We start from the raw sequence: 22,689 nt of genomic DNA on the forward strand, positions 1-22,689 counted from the left end.
CACATAAGGAAGGTCATGTGCAGAGATGTTAACATGACTTGAAGTGACAAAGATGTCAACATGGCGTGATGTGACAGAGATGTCAACATGGTGTGATGTGACAGAGATGTTAACATGGCATGATGTGACCTGAAATGCACACTAGCAACAGTACAAAAGTACATATTTGCCCCGAAGTGTTCTATCAGGGATCCTGAGAAATTTCCACTAAACACACATGCATGCACACACATGGATACATACACATGCATGCATGTTTGCCAGAGATTGTCAGTAACAGTTATGTAAGTTGTTTATTTTCCTTTCACGATGTGACAATGAGGAATCATAACTGAAGCTCCTGCAGAAAAAGCAAGTCTTGTCTGGAATAACTAGTTCAACTGAGGTATTCGTTTTTTTGTTTACTTTTGAACTGCCGTTACTAATATGCCCTTGGGTTGTTTTGCTTGCTTGTTTGGTTTGAACTCCCAGCCTGCTAATAAAAATAAATCACCATTTCCATTCCACTTTAAACTCTGTCCTGTGGTTTTATTCCCAGTTCCCAGTGTGCAAGCCCTGCACAGTGAGATATAGCAAAGAACTTCCAGTGAACTTCCCACATGTATCAAGTATTTCAGAATTCAGGTTCAGGTTCTTAATGACTAGCATGCACAGACTGTAGTGGCCAAGCTCACGCAAGGTCAGACAGGAGGCTCACAGCTGGGAGTTCCAATCCACGTGGCCATGTCATGGCAGGTGGCGCACCATGCCTAGAGTGCCCTCTCCTTCGCTGAACAAAGGCCCACCTCTGGTTGTCCTTCCAGACCTGCTGCTGTGCTCCCTTAGCTATGGAGCTTTTCACTGAGACGGAAAAGCTTTCAGGTTTTAGGTTACACTTGCCTGAGAAACACATTGAAACTAGAAACATAAATCCTTTCCAATGTGACAGTGATTAATCAGGTTCAGTGAGCATATCCCAATTATATGACACATTTCTAAAATTCACATATAGCAGAAAGTCATACTTTAAATTTTTTTTTTTTTTTAGAAGGATGAACTATGCTTTCTGCATAAGACTCCATTACTCATTTGAGGTGTGGTCCAGCAGGTGGGGCTATTGAGTAAGTGTAGCTGGAACATAACTCCATTTTTACCCTGACAGGTCAGACCAGAATAAAGAGTCCTGCTCATGCCTGAGCTATACACGGGGGCTTCATCACATTATCATCAGACTAATGTCAACACACGTTTTAACATGAGATTTAATGTCAGTGTGTATACAAATCATGGATTTATTGTCTATCCTCCATGATAAATACACATGGCTGAGGCAGTAAAAGCCAGATAAGCATGCAGCTATAACAACTGCATCTGTATTGGGGTTGCATTTCAAAATTCAACCCTAAGCAGCACCACTGGTTTCAGTTTCAAACAAAGTCATCATGCCGTGAGAGGTCTGGAATCCCTATAATGCAACTTCCACCGTACACATATAGGCACCCCGACCACACCAAGCCCATGGCAACTGTATCAGTCCTTTTCAGCATGTCAGATGAAGATTTACACTTGGTCTGGGGTTGTGGGAGAGGATTGGAGAAGCACCACAGACTCACAGATTCCAACAGTTCCATACAGCTTTGGGGCTCCGTGGAAAGACCAGACTATCCTCTGAACCACAGGCACTAGCTGAGATGGCATTCCCTCTGGAACTCAGTCACCATGGAACTATGTCTTAGTTTGAATTCAAGTCTTGTACTGTTAAATGTGTCCTTTCACCATATAGCCTGACCCCACATTCTCAGGGTTATGCAGCTTCATTAGAGCATTTTTGTAAAACCAGGAGTAGTTAGTCAACCAGAAGCTGTGTGCAGCTAATGTTGGCCATTCCCAGAACAGTATTTTGGAAGGCTGGAATGGGATGCTGGAAGGGGAATAGCAGGCCAAAGCACTGGAAGCCCATTAGGGAATGGTTGAAAAAAACACCATGACCTCTGCAGGACTTCACACAGTCTTTAAACTGTGAAAGGTCAAAGCAGAATAAACAGTAAGCACATGACCCATGCAGATACTGTACTCAAAATTGACATGTCAAATTAGATTATTTTTGCCTGGCTAAAACATAGCTCTCCAACCTACAGTTATTCAACTAATATGTTACGCTGCTCAGCATTTTTTAAATCTAAGCTTAGGAAAGCTATTTATCCTGCAGTAGATTTCAGTATGACTGATATGAATATGGCTGCATAGGTATTCTCACTCACGAGTCAACCTCCTTTGATTAACAACCCGTACATCTTCATGTCACGTTCCTTGTGAGCTCAGCTCAGCTGTTCCCTGGATCACAGCTTCCAAAATGACATAAATCAAAGAAAGGGTCATGTTCTCCGAGCTCTCAGTGATTGTGCTGTAACATAATCCTGCAGACAACACTGTGGTATAGTAGTCTGTTGGGCCCCTTGGGTTAAATATTCTGTAGAGAATGTGACTAATTTGTTGCCACTGAACCTGTCGCATTTATTAAAGGAAGCCAATAGGATTGTTTCCAAAATAGGAAACAATAAACAATTATTTATAGATAAAAAGAATAACAAATAAAAAAGATAATAAAGAATAGGCCTTATATACACTAATTGTTTGTTATTCACATATTCAAATATTGTGTCTACTTTAAGTGTTATGACCATGAACACGTAGCATGTGGGATATGGGAGAAGAGACAAGGCTCAGTGTGAAACATTCACTATCTGTTTGCACACTAGCTAAACCTGTTTGGGAGAGGAAGCTGTGGCTTATGCCAAGGACATCTAATTACGTACAGTGATGCACTGGGCCATCCAGGTTCTCATGCATATAAAGTGGGTGGTGGAATATATTAGAAACTAGTATGTTCTTGGCAGAAATTAACATGACAGTTAATAAGGAGTGTGAACCTGAAGTAATTGAATATTACTGCATTTGTGTGGAAAAACAACATGCAACATTTAAAAAAAAAGAGAGAGAAAAAAAAAAGAATCTTAGGTTACATTCACACAGCAGGTAGAAATGACCCCAATCCATTTTTGTTGTTGTTAGGCTGTTCACAGTGTGACCTATATCTCACATTAGTCTGTTCACGCTGCTAAACTGACCTGCATATGCAAAACAATAATGCTTCACGCAGCATTTTGTCTAAAGGTAAACAATCAAAATGGGGTCTACAGTAACTAGCCTAAAAAATAATGCTCATGTTAATCTGCAGAGGAGGCCAGTTGCAAATACTGAAATAAATATCACGCAATAAAGAACAACAGATAATTTGCTAATCTCTTCACACCCACCAATTACATCACTATGAACATGTAATGTGACAAGTTTGTCATTACTACAGTTACAATTGGGTGACTGTTGCTATAAACAACAGTTAAGCCTATACAAATGGTGTGCGCATTAAAATGTTACCTGGCTATACCGCCTCTGAAATCAGAGACTCTGCCCTAGGGGGTGAGAGAAAGCCTTGGTTTAAAATGCATAATGAGGTGCGGGCCGAGACCGGACGCTCAATGACTGAATGGAAGTAAACGGAGGACTTGCCATGAACAAACTTCAGTTCTGTCTACGCAGACTGTCAGATAATAAACTGTCTTGACTCGCTTCTTCAGCATGTTCTGTATAACATTCCCCTTCTGTACAGTGCCACGTATCTACTCGGAAAAACATTTTGTAAGATATGCAATGCAAAGGGTCTGCCGCAACTTTTAGCTAAGTATCTTAGCTAAGTATCTTATACTGTTTTCTTACACTGCATTATATACCATACAAGTCATACACAAGTCATACACTTTCCCCCAATACCAAAATGCAGAGGACACGTCACATACGCTTACATTAGAAAATCTTCTGAAATCTTCCGTTACTGTTTTCATGTTTCCTTCTGGGCAGCGCAAATGTACGACAAATGTCCAGCTGAACTGACGTAAAAGTCCCTATAAATGTGGCCCAAGCCGGGACTGAAAACGATCGTTTCAGTGTGTTTGTTGCTGTTCACACTGCCATACAAATGACAAATCTTTGTTACATATGGAGCAAAAGATTTGAAACACATTTACTTGCTGTGTGAACGTAGCCTTAGACGTCCCACGAAAAGCCAGGTTTTACACTAGGAAGTGCAGAGAGCCCAGTATTTAAATTTTTATCTGTATTTGCTGGGGAAGCAAACTTATTTGTATTCGAATAAAAAGGCGTCCGTGTTGAAAACAGGGTAGGGGTTTTGGGATAGCAAACAAATGGTCAAAACGCACTAACTAAAGAGGTATCTAAATAAAGCTAATATTGGAGCTAATAAGATAGCTAGCAATAGGTCTTGCTGTCTGCAAAAATTTGTAACCTAACAGACGCAATTCGAAACAACCACACAAAATCACACACTGCCAACTATATAGGCTGTTACTGGGCAGAACAGCCATGAAAAGTACTGCAACAAAGCTACTTTTCCACTGATATGTGACCAACTGCGGTGGGTAGAGCATGTCGGTGAACCTGCTAGATAGTAACTACACTGCCGGAACAAATGAAAGAAAACAAATGACAAGTAACGTTATAATAAACTACCTCACGGATATGTGGGATGCCCGCTATTTTACTTTTTTTCCCGAAAACTTTTTTTTTTTTTTTCTAAATAATTATTCGTAACACCCACTATGTGTGCTTTGTCGTTTTTGGGTTCGCCTCCACTTATTCTTCACTCGGTCAAATGGCGGCAAGACATCGTTTACGCCATGTCGTTTCACGAGACTAGTACGTGGATATCTTCTGGATAAAATTTTAACTATATGCATTTACATTTGGTAGTCAAACGAGTCTCTTGGTGGATAGGCACTTTGACATTCAGTTGCGATGTGAAGTAATAGGCAATGGGCATAATTATAAAACTATCACTAATTGGATCGCCAGATTTATTACTGTCCTTGTTTATGCTTGTACAACCATATGACTGTAGAGCCATCTGGTGGTGAATTATAAAACTACGCGAAATTTGCTATTGCGTTAAAATGAACGGTTATTTTATATGCTGGACGAGATGTAAATATAGACTCTAGAAATATATAAAACAAAAGTTAGAAATGTTGTGTTGCTGTACCTTCAAAGAAAGACCGAGGTAAGCCATGCATGTATAAGCAGACCCTACAGCCAACTCTAAATAGCCTACAACCTGCCTTTTACATTAACCTTATCTGGACGACACGTCGCACAACAGAGGGCACCGTACAGATTTGTAATTTGCGTTTAATTTCCAGTAGATGGCAGTAATATCACGTTTGCCTACAGCTGCTACCCACACAGCGCACAACTGCCTCTTAATGCCATCTAAACATGCAGTTCTTTTTAATAAATTAAACTTCAGTTGTCTTCGATCCAAAACATTTACAACTTGTATCCCCAACAGACGAATAGACATTAAAACACTGGTTTCCTAAAGCAGATTTTATTTTCCATATAACATTTTGGTCGAAACGATCTACCTTTTGTCATGTGCTCTGCAGAAATGTATGGTACATTTCCAGAAGTACCACTGACAAATTTCATATTTACAGTTAGATATAATCCTCTTTGGGACCGAGATCATTTACACAGGAAATACAATCTCCGCATAAACACCTGTCCAAGCACTCCGAAGAAGAAAGTTCGCTCTTCTTCCCATGCGAAGCAAACTAGGTGGTCTTCCGCTGGGCACTGACTATTGCTAACTATACACGTACGCCTATACATTATAGCATGAGTATAGCAGTGTGTGTGTGTGTGTGTGTGTGTGTGTGTGTGTGTGTGTGTGTGTGTGTGTGTGTGTGTGTGTGTGTGTGTGTGTGTGTGTGTGTGTGTGTGTTCATGCAAGATCAGCTCTATTTAAAGTAAAACAATTTCACATACAATTATTTAAAATACGATCACAGTTTTCTATGAAAAGATCATTTTTACAGTAACAACAACAAGCAGAATTCAGTTAACATTGCATGACCATCAGTTATACACAAATGATCAGCCCAGGCAGATCTACTAGTCCATTAAGTGTCTACGGTTTACACCTGGGTCAAATATTTATTAAAAAACGAAAGAAAAAAAAGCTAAACTTTCATATTAACTATTGCAGGACATTGGCGGTAGTCATTAAAATGTAAATAAATATAACATGATTATAAAATTTGATACAGTATGATTATAACATATAAGAATTTGTTGTAACACCTGAATTATTGTAACAATAATTCAGGCATCACAGAAGGTTTAGTACATTTTGAAAAACAAAACAAAAATAATAATAAAATTAAGTGCATATAAATGGCCTCAACAGCATATATGCATCAAAACAAAACAAGCTTTCCTACAGAGAGTAATTAGCCATTATGAACTGGCCTGTGATTGTCTTCCAACAGGATACATTGTTTCAGGATACATATCAGTGTGCTGTAGGTGAGCTGAGATGTAGAGCAGAGAGAACATCGCACTCAGATCACTTTACATTGTACAGGAACTCTGTAACTTCCAATACCAAATCTACTGCATGTACGTAAAGACACATATGCTAGTCATCTACATTGCTTATAAAATGCATTTAATAATGTCATTAACAACCTCTTTAGAGATAGCATGACATAATTATGTATTATCAATCAGGAAACAATATTATTCAACTCCATATCTATAATGTACAAAGCTATATTTATCATATAAATACTTATGTAGAACAACACAATGTAACTGTGATTTCATGTAAACTAGTAAACCAAAAATGAAATCACTATGTGACATTTTCTGAGTTGTGCAAAATTACATTACTGTTTCTGATCATAACACAACACCACATCTTATTACCTAAAGAGGGTTGCGTGTGCATGTGTGTTGTGGGTATGTGTTCATGTTCAAATCATGAAAAGGGGTAGAATTAAACCTTGGAATGACTTCAGATCTTCAAACATCTACAGTGTGATCCAGTCGCTATTTATTTAGTTTCAGGAGGACCCCCAGAGCAGGAGGAGTTGGTGTTCTTGTGTGGGTTGCGTGATTTATTTCATTATTGCGATTCTGTGATAAAGATGAGCTTATGCATGTGCCAACAGACATGATCTGAAACACGCTTCTTTTTTAACTAATGCCACTGTGTGTGTAGATACACTCACTCATCTCAATCACTCTCTGCAGACTTCAGCAGTTCTTCAGTAGATCCAAATCCACCCCTCCACCCCCCACCCCTTATGGACCCCGCTGTCTAATGTAGACTCCATTTAACAATGACAAGCTGCAGTAGTGAAAGTTAGACTCGCAGCCATCCAAATGTGCTCTGGGAGTTCTGATGGCTGTTCTGGACAACTGCCTTTGGTCCACTTTTGATGTGTACAACACTTCTACCAATGTCTGACATAACGACACAACCAGTCATTATTTCAGGAACACCTTGTGGACTCTTGTTTGGAGTGTTTGCTTATGCAGTTTTCAGGCATCAACTGACAGACTTATTTTTTATCTGTCTCTCTGCACCATGAGGTATAAAAGTTAGTGGAACGTTTTGGGGAGTAACTATACCCTTAGTGTGAAGCTGCTGGAATGTTCCAGAACTAAAGACAACCAGTGACTGTGCAAGTTTACAGATGGGGAAAATGTCAGTACTTTGGCCAACTCTGTGGATTATGGTTCATTACAAGCATCTGAAAGTGACATGAATATACTGTTCATTTTGAATGTAGGGTATATAAAATATAGGCAAAAAACCTTGTTAATGATAAACTGATGATTATTATCTCCTGACAAACCCTGTCTGTCTCTTGCTGGTCAAGAACTAATTGCAAATTGATGATATTACTATACCATTTAAAACCATGCCATTATAACTCTGTACATCAATCATTCTAATAACAGATTACAAACACTGATATACCAAGCTCTGTAACACCAGTAGGTCCTTTAACATTACCTAATCTGCGTTCCTCTTGGCAGTAAAAGGAAACTATCCCTACTGGTTTTGGCAAACAGGTGCATGTGTGCAAGCATGCCAGGCTTAATCTTAAATGATCCCCACACTACAGTTCAAGGAGCAGACTATGAGAGGTATTCTTCTCTCTGGCAATGAAATAAATATACATAATAAATAAACATGAAATATTAGGCATACATACAAACCCAGAAAGACCTGCTCTTCCAAAGCCTTAGAGAATACTTCTCAAAACAAGTAAACCTGGTGTTTGTGGGATCCATGCAGCTTAATTGCTGCAAGATAAGTGGCAAAAGAAGGACTGAAAAGCTTAAATCAAATGCTAGCACAGCACTACAGCTACTAATGCTGATATGGTAACATTGCTATGTAATGCTATTTACATGAGTGGTGAGCATTGAATCTCTACAGGTCACCCCTGATCTACGGTGGCCTCTTTTGTCTACATCTCAGGGATTTTTAAGTTTCTCCTTTCTGCTTGTTGACTTTACACTGAGCGTAAAAGGACTGGCCTTTGACCTTTACATTCACACTCTAAGATTGCACTTAGCACAACCTTGGGCAAGAAATCATGCGTCCTCTTGTGCATTCAGTTCACTGAGCTATCCAGGACTTCCATTATCAAGGACTGGCCTGGGAGCTCTGCATGTCCCTGGCTCAGTGACCTTCTAGATGAAGTCACATTTTTTAATGAAATTTCTCTGGAATAACAAGGCTTTGGTTGTAAGGAAATGGGGCAAGAGAAGGAGCCAGGAAGGGGCCATGTGTGGAGCGCTAAGGTTAGACACAGCAGGTGTGAGGTTAGACACAGCAGGTCACCCATTTGACCTCTGGTTGGAGGAACACATCACATTATGAGAGCTATGGGGTGGTGTCTATAAGATTGTGGTGAGCAAATATATGTGAAACTGGATATTTAAAAAAAAAAAGCATGTCAGGATGAAGATGGAGGAGAACAACAAAGCATTGCAAGTATTTTGATTTACATACCACAGCTGACAACTGAGATAAATGAGTTGGCCTTTCATCATTCAGTCATTGCTCATATTGAGACCCATTTGTTAAGAAACTGGATTCTTATGCCAGGACTGAACTTGGAGATCATCTCTTACTTGTCTTCCTTGCTGCTCCTCTTCTTCATCTACTGACAGACTGAGATTGAGGATGAAAGGAAGCATGACTGGTCTTGTAAACTGCTTCTGAGATGAAGATGGTGCAGCCACTGTAATATTTCTTGATCTGGGTGTATGTGAGAGTGAGTGCGTATGTGTGCTTGTGTGTGTTTGTGGGACGTAGAGGTGTGAGAACATGAAGGAGACGGGAATCGCAGCATGTAAGTGTCCTCCTGTGTGTACAGCGACCCCACTCATCACCTGACTCTCACTCACTCGAAACGCTCATAGTTCCTTGTTTGTCTAACCCGTGGCACCATGTCGATCAACAACCTGTGGCAAAAAGCAACACTGTATTCACATATGGGTGTACTCACCCCTTGTCTTCCACAAGTCATCCACATTTAGCCTATCATGAATAAAGACGCAGGGCAGGTAACAGTTATCTAACCTTTGCTTAAGACTCTGTACTCAATGCAGAAGCTGATTGGATGTACTTACTTTATTCCATAAGACAGAATGATGAGCCCAATGAGAACCCCAATGGTACCATCCAGGAACCAGACACTAGGTTTATGACGAAAGACCTCTGCACTGATGAGGATGGAGAAACCCATGATGCCTCCAACCAATGAGTTAAAACCTATGAAAAAGATCATTCTTACCTTTGAAGGAATGCAGTCATTCCTGAAGAAGTGTCAGACATACCATAATGTGCAAAGGTCTTTGGCACCCAAGAGTATTAGCTATTATTAAATCTATGAGGGCAGTAAATGTTTATTTGCAGGTACAACACTGTATAACACATTACTCTATATAGACATCACTGTATATAGACTTAATAATACAATGTTACAAAGCCTTCAAGTCTGAGTGGGACTGTGACACTCCATTCTTGTTTTCCAAAGAATTGATGCATGAATTGAACTGCTTATGATGAAGATCTTCAAACACAATGTTCTATACAACACTTCTCACCTTGCATTCAGCTAAAGTCTTGTGTGAAAAAAAAATGTTATCTTAAAGCAAAAAATTTTAAGATGTTAATGCCAGATTAAATTTGTGGATTTCTTTTTCATTTTCATGGGTTGTGACACACAAATCTGGAAATTCTTATGGCTTTCACATTCCAAAGAAGCTTTTTTTTGCTTTAGTTCTCTGATTTATTCTCTTGTCTTTGAAGGAATTCAACTTGAAATACATTTTTCCTCTTTTTGCCTTCTTTCTGACATTCCATCTTTCTGGCATACAGCTTGAAGTTATCCATGTAAAGGACGTGGCAAAACAGTTGCTCCATTTTGTAGCTGGCATCTGTAGCCACTATTGGTGGTGATTTCACTGAGGGGGTTCAGTCCTATGCAGAACAGCAGCGGGGACAGAGCATTTCCTTGGTATCCTACAATTGATGGTGATTCGTGCTATTGGTCTGAAGGCCTCTAGGGTTGTCTTCCACAGCCCCACTGAGTTCTTGATGAAGGGTCTAAAGAGTCCTGTAGATGTTATACAGCCTCAAGCATTCCAGGGTCCATGTGTGGTGCATTGAATCATAGGATTTCTTGTAGTCAGTCCTGGCAGTGCACAGGTTGGTCTGTCATCATATGCGTGTGTGCACGTGTTCGGCATGTGTGCTTGCACTTACCGTCGGTGATTAGGGCTTTGCTGGTTAACACTCTTCCCAGCATGAACTTGGCAACAGCCAGAATGATACACGTGAGCCCACTCACAACAGACACACTAAAGAGGAAGTCATCCTAAAACGGAAGAAAAAACACATTGTGAAGTTGTATGTAGCCCTTTATTGACTTTTCTGTAATCCTGACACATGCTATAACAATGACACAGATGACACAGGTCCTCACACACATGGTATTACTCTAACATAAATAATACAGACATGCTATGATACTTACAGAGATGACAGGTCCTAACACACAAGCTACAATACTACATGGTTCAGGACTGTCAAGTTTTCAATATCCTGCACTTCATTACTGCTGCTGTTTAATACAGAAATATCTAAAGGTTTTCCACAACCTCTCAATTTTTGGATGAGAACTCACCAGTACAGCTCTGCCCCAACCAGAGGTGTCCTTTGCAGGCCACTATTACTAAGCATGCACAAATATTTGAAGAAAAAATGCACAAAAAAAATGCTGCATATCATTTCTGATTTAAGACTTTTCTGTAATAACTAGAATGATCAAAGAGAAAGAGAGCCTTTTGGAACTGTTTAAAATATAATGCAAATGTAATGTATAATGTAAAAAAAACCCCAAAACCTTACATTCTATTGTACCAACTAGGTTCCCGTGTACAACCTGTCCATTTAAACTCATCAAGGGCTTGTTACTAACTGAAGGCTGAGTCAGGTGTCAGAATCTGCAATGCAGTCACTCTGGAAGATAAAGAATAGACTCTTTGGGCAAAAGGGAAACCTTCTGAGATGTTTAGAAGGCTAAAAATTAAGCCCACTGCATTTAAACAGAGCAGCCCTGTGTCAGCATGCTTGTTAGGGGCAGCTTCACTGGTACCTCCTAGTAAAGCAACAACTTACTCACAAGATCAGGGGGCGGAGAAGGTTAATGGAGTCTATAGCCTTGGTTTCACTAGAGGCTCAGTTTGTTCAGTTGTTGATTACATTCCCTTAGTTTAAACCGCCTTTTTGAAACATTTTTACTCCAACCCTTAGTAATCCCTTATAGTAAAATCTACATAGTAGTCAATGTATTTTACTTGAATTCTAGAGAGAACATTTTCCTCTAAGGAGCACCTGATAACCAGTCTTTACATTCACATACTGTTTCCTATTGCTAACTATCTGCCTTATATCTAAGAGATAAAAATAAAAAGATATAAGAATCCTATCAAAAGCCTAATAGCTTGTTTGTTCACTGTCCTTTCAATAAAAAACAATAAGCTCATGAAACCTTTGTGCCTCTCCGATCTTCAGTTTCTGAGGGGGAAAACAGAGCTGTTTTCTTCCTTCTGTTCTTTTCCCCAGGCTCAAATATATACATCTACTTCCCTCCCACGCAAGAGCTGAGAAACCAATTTCACTTTTCCTACATTTTTAATCGAGGCAGCCTGCACCAGGTGGTTCCCAAGCCAGGGTCTGTCCTGACAACTTTTATGACTTGGGGTAGTGGCAGAGACGGCTAATTTTGTTTAGTTGAACAGAGGATTAGGTACCCGAGTACACCATATGTGCTTCCCCTTTATACAGCTGTCTCCTGCGCCAGCTCGCCCCGTCAATTTGATGAATCACCTTGGCTATCAGTTCAATAGGGGCACCTTAAGGATTTTATATATCTGGCCTCTTGCCAATAGTGGGCAGTTACCTAAGTGAATGAGTCGATTGGTCAAGATGTAGATGAGAACAGGACTTCTAATCCAATGAGAAGGCCGTAAAAGCCAAACAGAGGGTGTAAATGTATCTTAATGGGAGCTTCAATCTGGCTTCAAAATCCAAGGTCAGGAACCACCATGACACATTTTGGTACTGCTGACAACCAGTGTCAGTCATGGTCTTCCCCTTCACATGTAGAGGGCCAATGGTATCGCATAGCTTTCTTGCTTGATTTGATTCTGGAAGGCCTTAATAACTGGCCTAAACCTTGGCTCAGGTGTGTTGGAGCAAATACATTAAAGCATGTGAAATAAATGGTATAGGACTATTGTTTTCCAAGACTGTAGAATACTAAAACAAAGCAGCTAAATGTACATTTTTAAATATTTTCTCTGCTAGCTAGCATGGTTGCATTTTATGTATACCAAAATGCATGCAACACTAAAAGTACATGTTTATCTACATGAATTAAAATTCAAATTTTGTCATTTGAATGTTAATGGCATGGCCATGACCATCATCTGATGAGTTTTAGAATCTTTGTTCATTTCAGGTCTAAACATGGATCTGTGGGAAAAAAGATTTTGAGGTGGGTTTGGTAAAATCTTAGGTACATGGGAACTGTCAGACTCATGCAACTTTTAAGAAGAGGGCTGCAGATCTCATTACCATTTCATAGGCTGTGGGGAGCAAGACAGCGTGTGAAAAATGGGCTAGCTCCAGACATGTTCCTCAAGTCAGAGAAATAGGAAGAGTAAAAATATTGTATCTATATTTAGCCTATTTCTCAGCCAGAACCAAATGCAGGGGAAGATGTCTTACTGCTTTGCGTAAAATGGTTTCCCAAAATGCAACAGCCTCTATCTTTCTTTCTCATTTTTTGGCTTAAATTTCCCACATCTCCCCATTCTCAATTCCGTTTCTCTCTTTCGCTCTTTTTTTCACATATACAGTTCTGTGTCTCTTTTTTCTCTCTTAAGATGACCAGAGGGTGAGATTTAAATTAGGATCCTGGAGCTGTGCTGGACGTCTTTAGGCCAGGAGATTAAAAACACTGGCTCATATTTGGTGCACTGCAGCAAGATCAAATATTCAGGGGAATAACTGATGACTTGGCTAGAGGCAATTACAGCGTAAAGGAAACGAATGGTTACCAAGGGGCACTAACACCACGGAAGGCGAATGATTTGCTATGCTTCATTAGTGTTCAGATTACTAATAGAACGGAGCATTAATGTTTCCTTAATATTAAGATTTTTAGTATATGGCCCGAAGTCATCTTTTTAAGATTTTTAAGGCATTCTACTCTCAATGTCTCTTAGCAAACACTAATTTCTTATACATAAACACCACTATGCCTTCAGCCACACTGTCTTCTCCCTTTGAGAACCTACTGAGCACATGTTCCACCCTGAGATGGCCACCTTCTCACTGGCCCCATTCTGACATTACCACCTTCTCACAGGACGCACCCCTACACTACCACCTTCTCACAGGACGCACCCCTACACTACCACCTTCTCACAGGACGCACCCCTACACTACCCCCTTCTCACAGGACGCACCCCTACACTACCCCCTTCTCACAGGACGCACCCCTACACTACCACCTTCTCACAGGACGCACCCCTACACTACCCCCTTCTCACAGGACGCACCCCTACACTACCACCTTCTCACAGGACGCACCCCTACACTACCACCTTCTCACAGGACGCACCCCTACACTACCCCCTTCTCACAGGACGCACCCCTATACTACCACTTTCTTACAGGCTACACCCCTGCACCACCAAAATTGCTTGGTAATATTGATCATTGTTTCATTAAATATAAGTATATAAAGTCCAGTTCATTTCAATACTTTTCTAAATATCTCCTTTCCTCATAGCATTACCAAGTTGTATGTATCACTGTTAGTTGTACTGTTGATTCTGTGCAGCAAACCCATCCTGCTTCTGATCATTGCCAGTGTTTGCCTGTTCCAGTCTCAGACTGGACCATGGTATATTTCCTACAAATGTGTACTGAGTACATGCACCATACACCTCTGAATCATTTATTACAGATATAGAAGCATGGATTTAAAAGTTTATAAATCAATAACTATGTTTCACACATTTCTTAACTAATGGGCCTTGGAAATTAAATTAGTGAAATTTTATTTTGCACCACAGCACAAACTAGTGCCATACTGGCATGACAGATAGTATGTAGTGTAGAAGTACTCACCACTTCAGGCAGAAGCTTGGTGGCCAGATCATGGATGGCTTTCCCCAGGATACACATGGATGAAAGGATAAACACTACACCCAGGATCACACAGGCTCTGTAGTTCAAATAATGGAAAATAAAATACTTCATTTAAAAATGCTAACTTCAGTAAAAATTATTAAATTGAAAATCAGATTATGCTAAGCTATTATCTGTGGATAGTCATGGTAACAGTTTTGGGTGAAATATTCCTTTATGTCTTTGAATTTAAGACTAGTGCTTTTATAATTGAATAAATCAAAAGAAAAGAAAAGAAAATATATTTTCACTCAAATCTTTAACTCCCTCATAAAAGTATGATCTGTGGCAAGAAGCTATTGGGAACCAGCCTTTTCCCAGCTGGGACAGAGTTCAGCGTTTCTCTCTTGCCCATTACAACACCATTAATCTCTGTCCCTGACACATGTGCAAGAAGAGGTGAGAGGGTCCCCAAACATGCACTCTGCAAGCCGAATCATGCCAAAGGATGGAGGAGTAACTAAAATGTGAGGCTTATATCATCATCTTGTACTGAAGGAATGCACCATTATAAGGAGAACAGGGTACCAAAACTGATTAGGCAGGATCTGGGCACTAATGGGCAGAAAGCTGGGAGATGTGTAAGTATATGCCAAGTCAGATAAAACAACAGCAATTAAAAACAGCAATGGGCCTATATGGTATATGTGTAATTCATATTGGCCTAAATAGTGAAATATATTTAAAAGGCAAAATTCTAGGGAATGTAAAATTTGTGGCATACTGTATATGCAGCTTTATGACTTGGCTGGAGTGGGGTTTTTTTAGCTTTAAACACTGTACTTACATGTACTCTCTGTGGGCAGAATGCACAGCCGCTGCATTGCTATATCGCCAGAGCACAATGACGGACGACAGCACATCTAACGTAGCATCGAACTGAATGGAAACAGTCAGTGCATTGTAAAAGCAGTGGAGTTCTCCTTCATGCTTAATGTAATACACAAAGAAATATAAATAGTTTGAAAAATGTGGTTAATATTTGAAATGCCCTCCAGGGTGTGTCCAGTAGGAGACTGTACCAAATAGTCGGGATATGGGTTTGAATCCCAGCATGGCAATATATCCTGGCTGTGTCATTGTATTTGTTTTGTTAATTAGCATTCTGTTAGCCCACTCACAAATAGCAATAAACTAGAAAAAGCAGCAAAAGCCAGCTAATGAATGAGGGCACAATAACAGCTTTGCATTTTAACATATATCACAGTTAACCACTTGTAATATGACAAAATTAATTCAAGTTAACAGACTTGTAACCTTTTATGAAATGTATTAAAAATTGTTATAATAATAAACTAAATAGGACACGATTTTAAAATGAAAAGTATGGGTAATGTGGGTATTATTGAATTCTTGCTTCTCAGATACAGTCTATTTCATATTCTGAAGTCACAAACCCCAATACAGTTTATCTCTGTCTAATGAAAATATCAACATCTTTATTATGGCTGCCTTGATAAATGAGATTTATTTCCACTAAAGTCTTTTAATAAAAGCTCTACTAAAAAAACATGCTTGACGCTCTGAAAAATATTAATAATTACGCGATGGCGGGAAAGTGCCTGATTCTGCTTTTATACAGATGCATGATGATACCGTCATAAATCAAGGGGCTGAGTAACCACGGCAACCTTCAAGCACCACCAGTTAATAAATGATCACTTCAGAACTAGTTATACTTACTGCAAATCCAAAGGCAGATGCACTGTGCCTCATGAAGGATACAGCTATGCAGGACAACAAGAAAAAGAGACAATGCATAAGAAGGTATGGCCCTGCTGCAAAGTAAACACAGTTACTACTATTCTTACAACCTTATGTTGGACCTATGGAAATACAACATTGGCCTTTGTTTTAATAACAATGAGAAATGATACATGTGCATGTACACATGTGCAGCAGATACTGAGCAAGAGGTTCAAAAGACACGTTTTTTGTCCTGCAGATCCCACAGTACCCACACAGTGATTTGATTTGCAGTTATCCAACATATATTATTAATTGCAATGTTAGATTCTAAATTCAGATGGATGAAACGGTGGTATTTTTCCTCAGTCATTCAGCTGAGACACCACTGCTGTCAAATCCCTGACCAGTGACTCATTTATATTGTCTTTTTTCTGTGTTATGTCTTCAAGGTTTCTGAAAAAACCTCTCTTCTGTAAATCACTCACCAAGTTATTATTGCAGTCTAAACAAAGCGTACAGGTAGGATGGCACTGAATTCACCACCCACCACTCATAGACAGCTATAGTGATTGGTGTTATAAAATACAAATTATTGGTCTTCTTTGCTGCATTCTTTGTGAGTCCCCTATACCTCAGGGTTTTCAATTTTGTTCTCATAGACTCCCAGTTAGATTGAACACACTTCATCTTGGTAACCAAGGACAGTGATTTTTTGCTCATTACCTGCCTCAGTCAAACCAAAGATTGGACTAAAGGATTGACTTGCAAAAGAATCTTTTATAACTGCTTTGGGGCAAGTTATCCAATGTGCAGTAGCACAACATCCATATAAAATGGTAGCGCACTTACCAATCTGAGGCTATTAAATTGTTAAAACACTGTTAATACTTTTGAGAAATTGGGACAAGTTAAATTATCTGAGCCATTTTGTCTACCCCAAAAGTCCCATTGACAGGGCACAATGTGCAGGAAATAAGATGTCAACAAGAGAGAGACAAAAGAATCCACTGACAAGTTGCCTTGCAGGAAAAATGGTATGAAAGTTGGAAATAGTGGATCACCTATCATGCTGGGAACTTTCTGATAAATAGAGAACTGCTCTGTCATAACTGTATATTAGGAAAAGGCATTAAAGAATTGCCAGATATTCCATTATAATAAGGAAAGTGTACCAGAATGTAATGGGTATAGCTTACTCCTTCTTTTAGGATTACATTTTTTTCCCTTAAAATGAACACCTCCCTCTTTCCTTGGGGACTGTCAATTTCATAGTGACCAGAACATTCTTAGCACCAGTATGCCTAACAACCCAAGCCAAAATTAGAATGAACCCTGTACAAAATATGTCTTATCATTATCTGCAAAGACAGGGTCCTTCCCCCTACAAGGAAACTCAGGAATCGTAATTTGCAGTTTGGAATGTGAGAGATCTTCTTTAAAGCACTACAATGCCTACTACCACTGTTCTTAAGACTTGCTGTTTATTCAATAAACATCCCATTAATTATAAAGGTTGTGGCTATTTCTGGTGGTGTGTCGTGTGTGGTGTGTGTGTGTTCTGGGGACATGACAACAAAGTTATAGTATTTAGTAGTATACTAGTGTTAATACCACTACATAAAGAAGAGATAGTATTATATAAATATTATATAAAATTTTACTGTGTCTATAAAAATGGTAAAGATACAACCAAATATATAGGAGAGAGCATAAAATTAATTACAAAGTATAAACTAAATCTTAATGAAACAATTACAGTTACTGAAAGTTTGAAGAAATTAAATCGTATCAAAAGAACAATTTCAGGTAGATATTTTGATCTGCAAATTTCAAAGTTTCATATACAACTAGTGATATGATTATGACCAAAAAGACTATTAAACAGTTATCAGTTATTAAACAGTTTCTATTTCTAGTTCTTCATCTTAAAATATGGCCAGCCCACAATACTTCTATTTGACATGACTTATAAGGAGCAAGAGACAGACCTGTCTAGAATGCAGCTGTCAAGATATGGTAAGGCCTTCTTTTGTAACAGTCTTGTGTCATGAGATGCTCCCCCCCCATGAATCACGTGGTACAGCCTGCCATGTGCAGGTGGGTTCACCGTCACTTGTAGCCACACCCTCCATGATTGCACGCACCTGCACGAGATTACCATTGTGTATCTATTTAAACCTCTGCTAGTGTGTGCATCGTGTTGGTCATTGTTTGCTGAAGTCTGTTAAAACTAGCTAATGTAGCCATTGTTATATGTTGTGTAGCCTGTGTTCAGTTAAATGTATAGTCATGTCCGTCGTTAATGTTGTGTGTGAGTGCCATTGTTATAATATGTGTTCTATGTTAATAAATGTATATCACTGTCGAGGGAATATGTGTATCCTCCTCTATGCCCATTGGCAATCGGGCCAGCAGCAACGTTATATCTTGGCCTTACATTCAAGGACATGTGTTTGTTTCTCTTTCTAGAGTCAGTGAAGGAGCAAACTGTTCCATTGATCTCTGATTTTTAACGGCACGGCCCACAATGTTTCATAGCAACTGAGCACAAAGGCCATGCCATGGAAACCCAGAGCAGCCCCGTCCTTACAGCATCCTCTGGTGCTTTTCGTTGAACACCGATCCTGGCATGGAAATTTCTCATATGCCGAGTCATGTGTACTTGCCTGGTTCCTAAAAAAAAAATCCCATGAGATATAAGTGAGCAAGCAGACCAGAAGTAAGAGGGAATGTCCAGTGACCTCTGCTCTTCAAGGTGTCTCCCTAAAGGACAAGTGATGCGTGACCAAAGTAGATGCTGCTTCAGCAGAAATGATTTGACTGAAACCCCTTCAATGGCTTCCTAAGAAGTATGGCTGTGGTAGAGTTGGAATGCCAAGTCTAACCACACAACCCTGTTTTTTGAGTGGAAAAGTTCATAGCTAAAGAACCACTAGAAGTGATTACAGAACCCAGTGGATTAGAGGATCTTTTAATAACTAAGTTCCATATATAAGTACATAATTAATTAACAGTAACTCCTGCTTATACAGAATCAGAGGTAAGAATTTGGTGTGTTTTTTCCAAATGTAATTATTATAAAACATTTTGAGGCTTCTAGGACCAGTTTTTAGAATGTAGTTCATGTTAGTTCTGGAAGACACGCATTCATTATATGATTATATGATATGATATTCTGCGCACTTTGTACTAGGTTTGGGAATTCGACACAGTCCAAGAATAAACCTAATCTGTCTTTATAAAATAAATGTCTGACATATAGGCCATCAGACATCTGCATTTAATTCAGATATAAAGAAATCTTTCATTTGTGTAGTATTTCTTAACAGTGTACCAGAGATGGCATCCTTGTTACCATACTATCCTAGAACTGAAAGGATATACTCTGATTAAAATGAGCTGTTTATCAGGCTATAATCCTTCCTAGATATTTATGCTTTCTTGGGTTTGTTTACTGCCATCATTTTATTATCTGCTGATTGCAGTATCATACTACTGCTATGCAGTATCTTAGCTTACGCAATCTTTAGCCTTCTAAATATCAACTCATTTGTGTGGGTAGCATAAAGACTAACATAACACTTGACACTGTCAAGTCACACACATCAACAGTACATTAATTAATATTGCATGACTAACATTTTTATTGCTCTGTGGGTGGGTTTTAGCTGAGAAAGCAGAAAGAGATAATTTGGCTTTACCAGTACTACCGTAGCAAGGGGTTTTAAAAACTGTAAACACTACAGCTAACTCATAGATATTGGCACCCCTGCTATACAATGTCAGGAAATGGACTAGATTAGTGTGTGTGCTTGTCCCTGTGTCCATGTACATGTCACGGAATGCTCGCCTCCCGCGAGTCACGTGGTTTGGACCGCCACTTGCAATGGGAGGCTTTTTTGTAACCACACCTGCACACACCTGCACCTTGTTTGTCTTTATGTATATAAACCCTTGTCATTGTGTGCAGTGTGTTGGTCATTGTTAATGTAGCAGGTTTCGCTAAATGTTGGCATCTTTATTGTTAATGTATTCGTGTTCTTCATTCCTGTTATATGTGAGTGCCGTTATGTGTTATGTAAATAAATGTTCGTCCATGTCAAGGAAGTCTGTGCGTCCTGCTCCATGGCCTTCAGCACTTGGGCCGCACCGTTACAGTACAGGTCCATACGTTGATTCTATGCATTGCATTGTAACCCTCATCTGGGTGTTTTACTAACTGAATGTTGTATACCTCACAAACTGTCCTACAAATTTGCTATGATGCATGAGTGCATTATTATATTTTTCCAGTGGAAAATTAATAACAGCAGGTGAAACAAGCTTTGCTCATCTCCTAAACCATTTACAGCACTGACTCACTCGAGTATGACTTGAGTGGGACTGCAATCTAATGAAGCCTGGTGCACCACTGAGTTTCATTAAACTCTGACACACCATTCATTGACTTCTCTCTCTCTCATTTTGGCAAGTTTACTTTCTTCTCAGTTGAAAGCATATCCATCACAAATCTGTTGATGAACATTTATGCTTTAGCAAACGGGCAAATATAATTTGTTCAATGTCTACTATTAAGCCTGAAACAGGGATGTGGGACTACACAAATACTGATATTTTATTAAAGACTTTTATTTTATCAATCTTTAATCTTGGAGTGCAAATGTATAGGGGACATACATAAAGTGCTGCTTCTGGAGGACATTGAGTGCCAAGGCCCACTGTAGATTATCTCAAAATTAAGTATTAGAAATTAAGATATAGAATCTCTATTACAAATTCTACACAGACCAAGAAAACCCTACACACTGCTAGGTCTCCACTTAATGCAGATATTAACATTTGCAGTTTGTGCCATTATTTTGACTCCGATACCCTAACAGATTTTGTATGCCTGTATGTGCATGCATGATTATGTGTGTTTTTGCATGTGTGTGTTCATGTATTGGATGTACGCTTAGAAAATTCCATCTCTAGCTGGTGTAGGGAAGGACTGATTTTGACCACGGTTGGTGTTTCTCCTTCCTGCAAGCTCCAGTCTCTGAAGAGGACTCAGATGAGGACAGGGGTTATTCTATTATTAGGTGGGGTGTGCTGTGAATTTCAATCGAATCCTTAGGCTTCAGTGACAGATATAGTGATTCTGTTTGACTCATTGTATTCTGTTTATGTAAAGAAAATGGTAATGAGTAAAAATCAAGAAACACACAGGTAGCCGTATTTATGAAGATATCATTTTCTTTCTTTAGTTCATTTCCTAAAGGGTAAGAGTCTGCCACCCATTTAGTGGTTCAGGAAATCCATTTAAAAATGACTGGATCATCAGTCACCCACTGCCTTGAAAATGTCCTAGCCACTACATACAATCTATTCATTATGTGCATTAAGGGATGTGTCAGTAAATTATACTTTAGAGAATGTTTTTATTTTTAAAAACTGTATGTGATCTAATTCTGAGAAAGTTGGATAAAACAAATATAGCATAAACATCTAAACATCAGACATGTTCAGTCTTGTTAAGGTGTGCTTGTGCATGTGTGCTTGTGTGTGCGTGTGTGTGTGTGTGTGAGATGTCAGGATGTGATGGCTCTAATTACCCAGAATTAGCACTGGATCCTAGCGACATTACAACCTCTGGTGTAACAGCTGTGCTGAGAGGAAACAATCCCTCTCCAGCTCTGGCGTTTTCCAGTTGCATTCCGAATTGTCCCCAAACTCCAGGCAGACTGCTCCACAAACAGCAGCTGCATTGGAGGTGGGGTGGGGTTGTTGGGGTCGCACACACAAAAACATGAGCATGGGCACATGCACTGTGTCCCCCCCCCCCAGTTTGCTGCAATATGTTGTCATTAATAATTCAGGAGCTCTAGGAGCACCAGGCCATTCTGACTGAGTGCTCCTTTTCCTGCAGCACAGGCCTTTGAGACTGAAGCAGTGGATCATCTATGCTGCTTCCTGTCTATTTTGTGTGGTGGGCGCAGGGAGGGAAAGAAGTCAAACGTGCATGTGATGCAGCCAAGGAGAATGTGGTTATTGATTTAGGTCCCGTCTTAATCAACACTTAAGGGAGTTTAGAACACAGTCATCAGTTTTCCTGCTTTGCCTACAAACTAGGTAATATAGCTAATAAAATCCCTTACCCAGGAGGAGATACCACAACACCTTCAGGCCTTATCAATGAGAAAATCCTGCAGTCCATCTGTGAATATCCAAGGTGGGCAGGTGTCTTGGTGCCAAGCCAGTCAAAAAGGCCTCCAACATCTTTTGCAAGTAAATTAAAGCTAACTGATGCATTACTAATTAAAACTCAAGAACTG

General features: G+C 39.5%; 1 protein-coding gene across 1 annotated transcript in view; it reads right to left on the reverse strand.

Moving 5' to 3' along the window:
* Positions 1 to 5,429: 5,429 nt before the first annotated feature.
* Positions 5,430 to 22,689, reverse strand: part of tmem163a (transmembrane protein 163a) — a 35,628-nt gene continuing 18,368 nt past the window's right edge. The window contains exons 3-8 of the mRNA XM_027010042.3: positions 16,370 to 16,413; positions 15,474 to 15,565; positions 14,627 to 14,723; positions 10,688 to 10,799; positions 9,550 to 9,691; positions 5,430 to 9,381 (exon numbers count right to left, since the gene is read on the reverse strand). Of these exons, the coding sequence (XP_026865843.2) occupies positions 9,321 to 9,381; positions 9,550 to 9,691; positions 10,688 to 10,799; positions 14,627 to 14,723; positions 15,474 to 15,565; positions 16,370 to 16,413 (548 nt within the window). The 3' untranslated portion in view covers positions 5,430 to 9,320. The remainder of the gene's footprint in view (positions 9,382 to 9,549; positions 9,692 to 10,687; positions 10,800 to 14,626; positions 14,724 to 15,473; positions 15,566 to 16,369; positions 16,414 to 22,689) is intronic.

Source organism: Electrophorus electricus, chromosome 9, assembly GCF_041902795.1.
Source record: "Electrophorus electricus isolate QZ-2024a chromosome 9, ASM4190279v1, whole genome shotgun sequence".
In the NCBI taxonomy this organism is placed as follows: Eukaryota; Metazoa; Chordata; class Actinopteri; order Gymnotiformes; family Gymnotidae; genus Electrophorus; species Electrophorus electricus.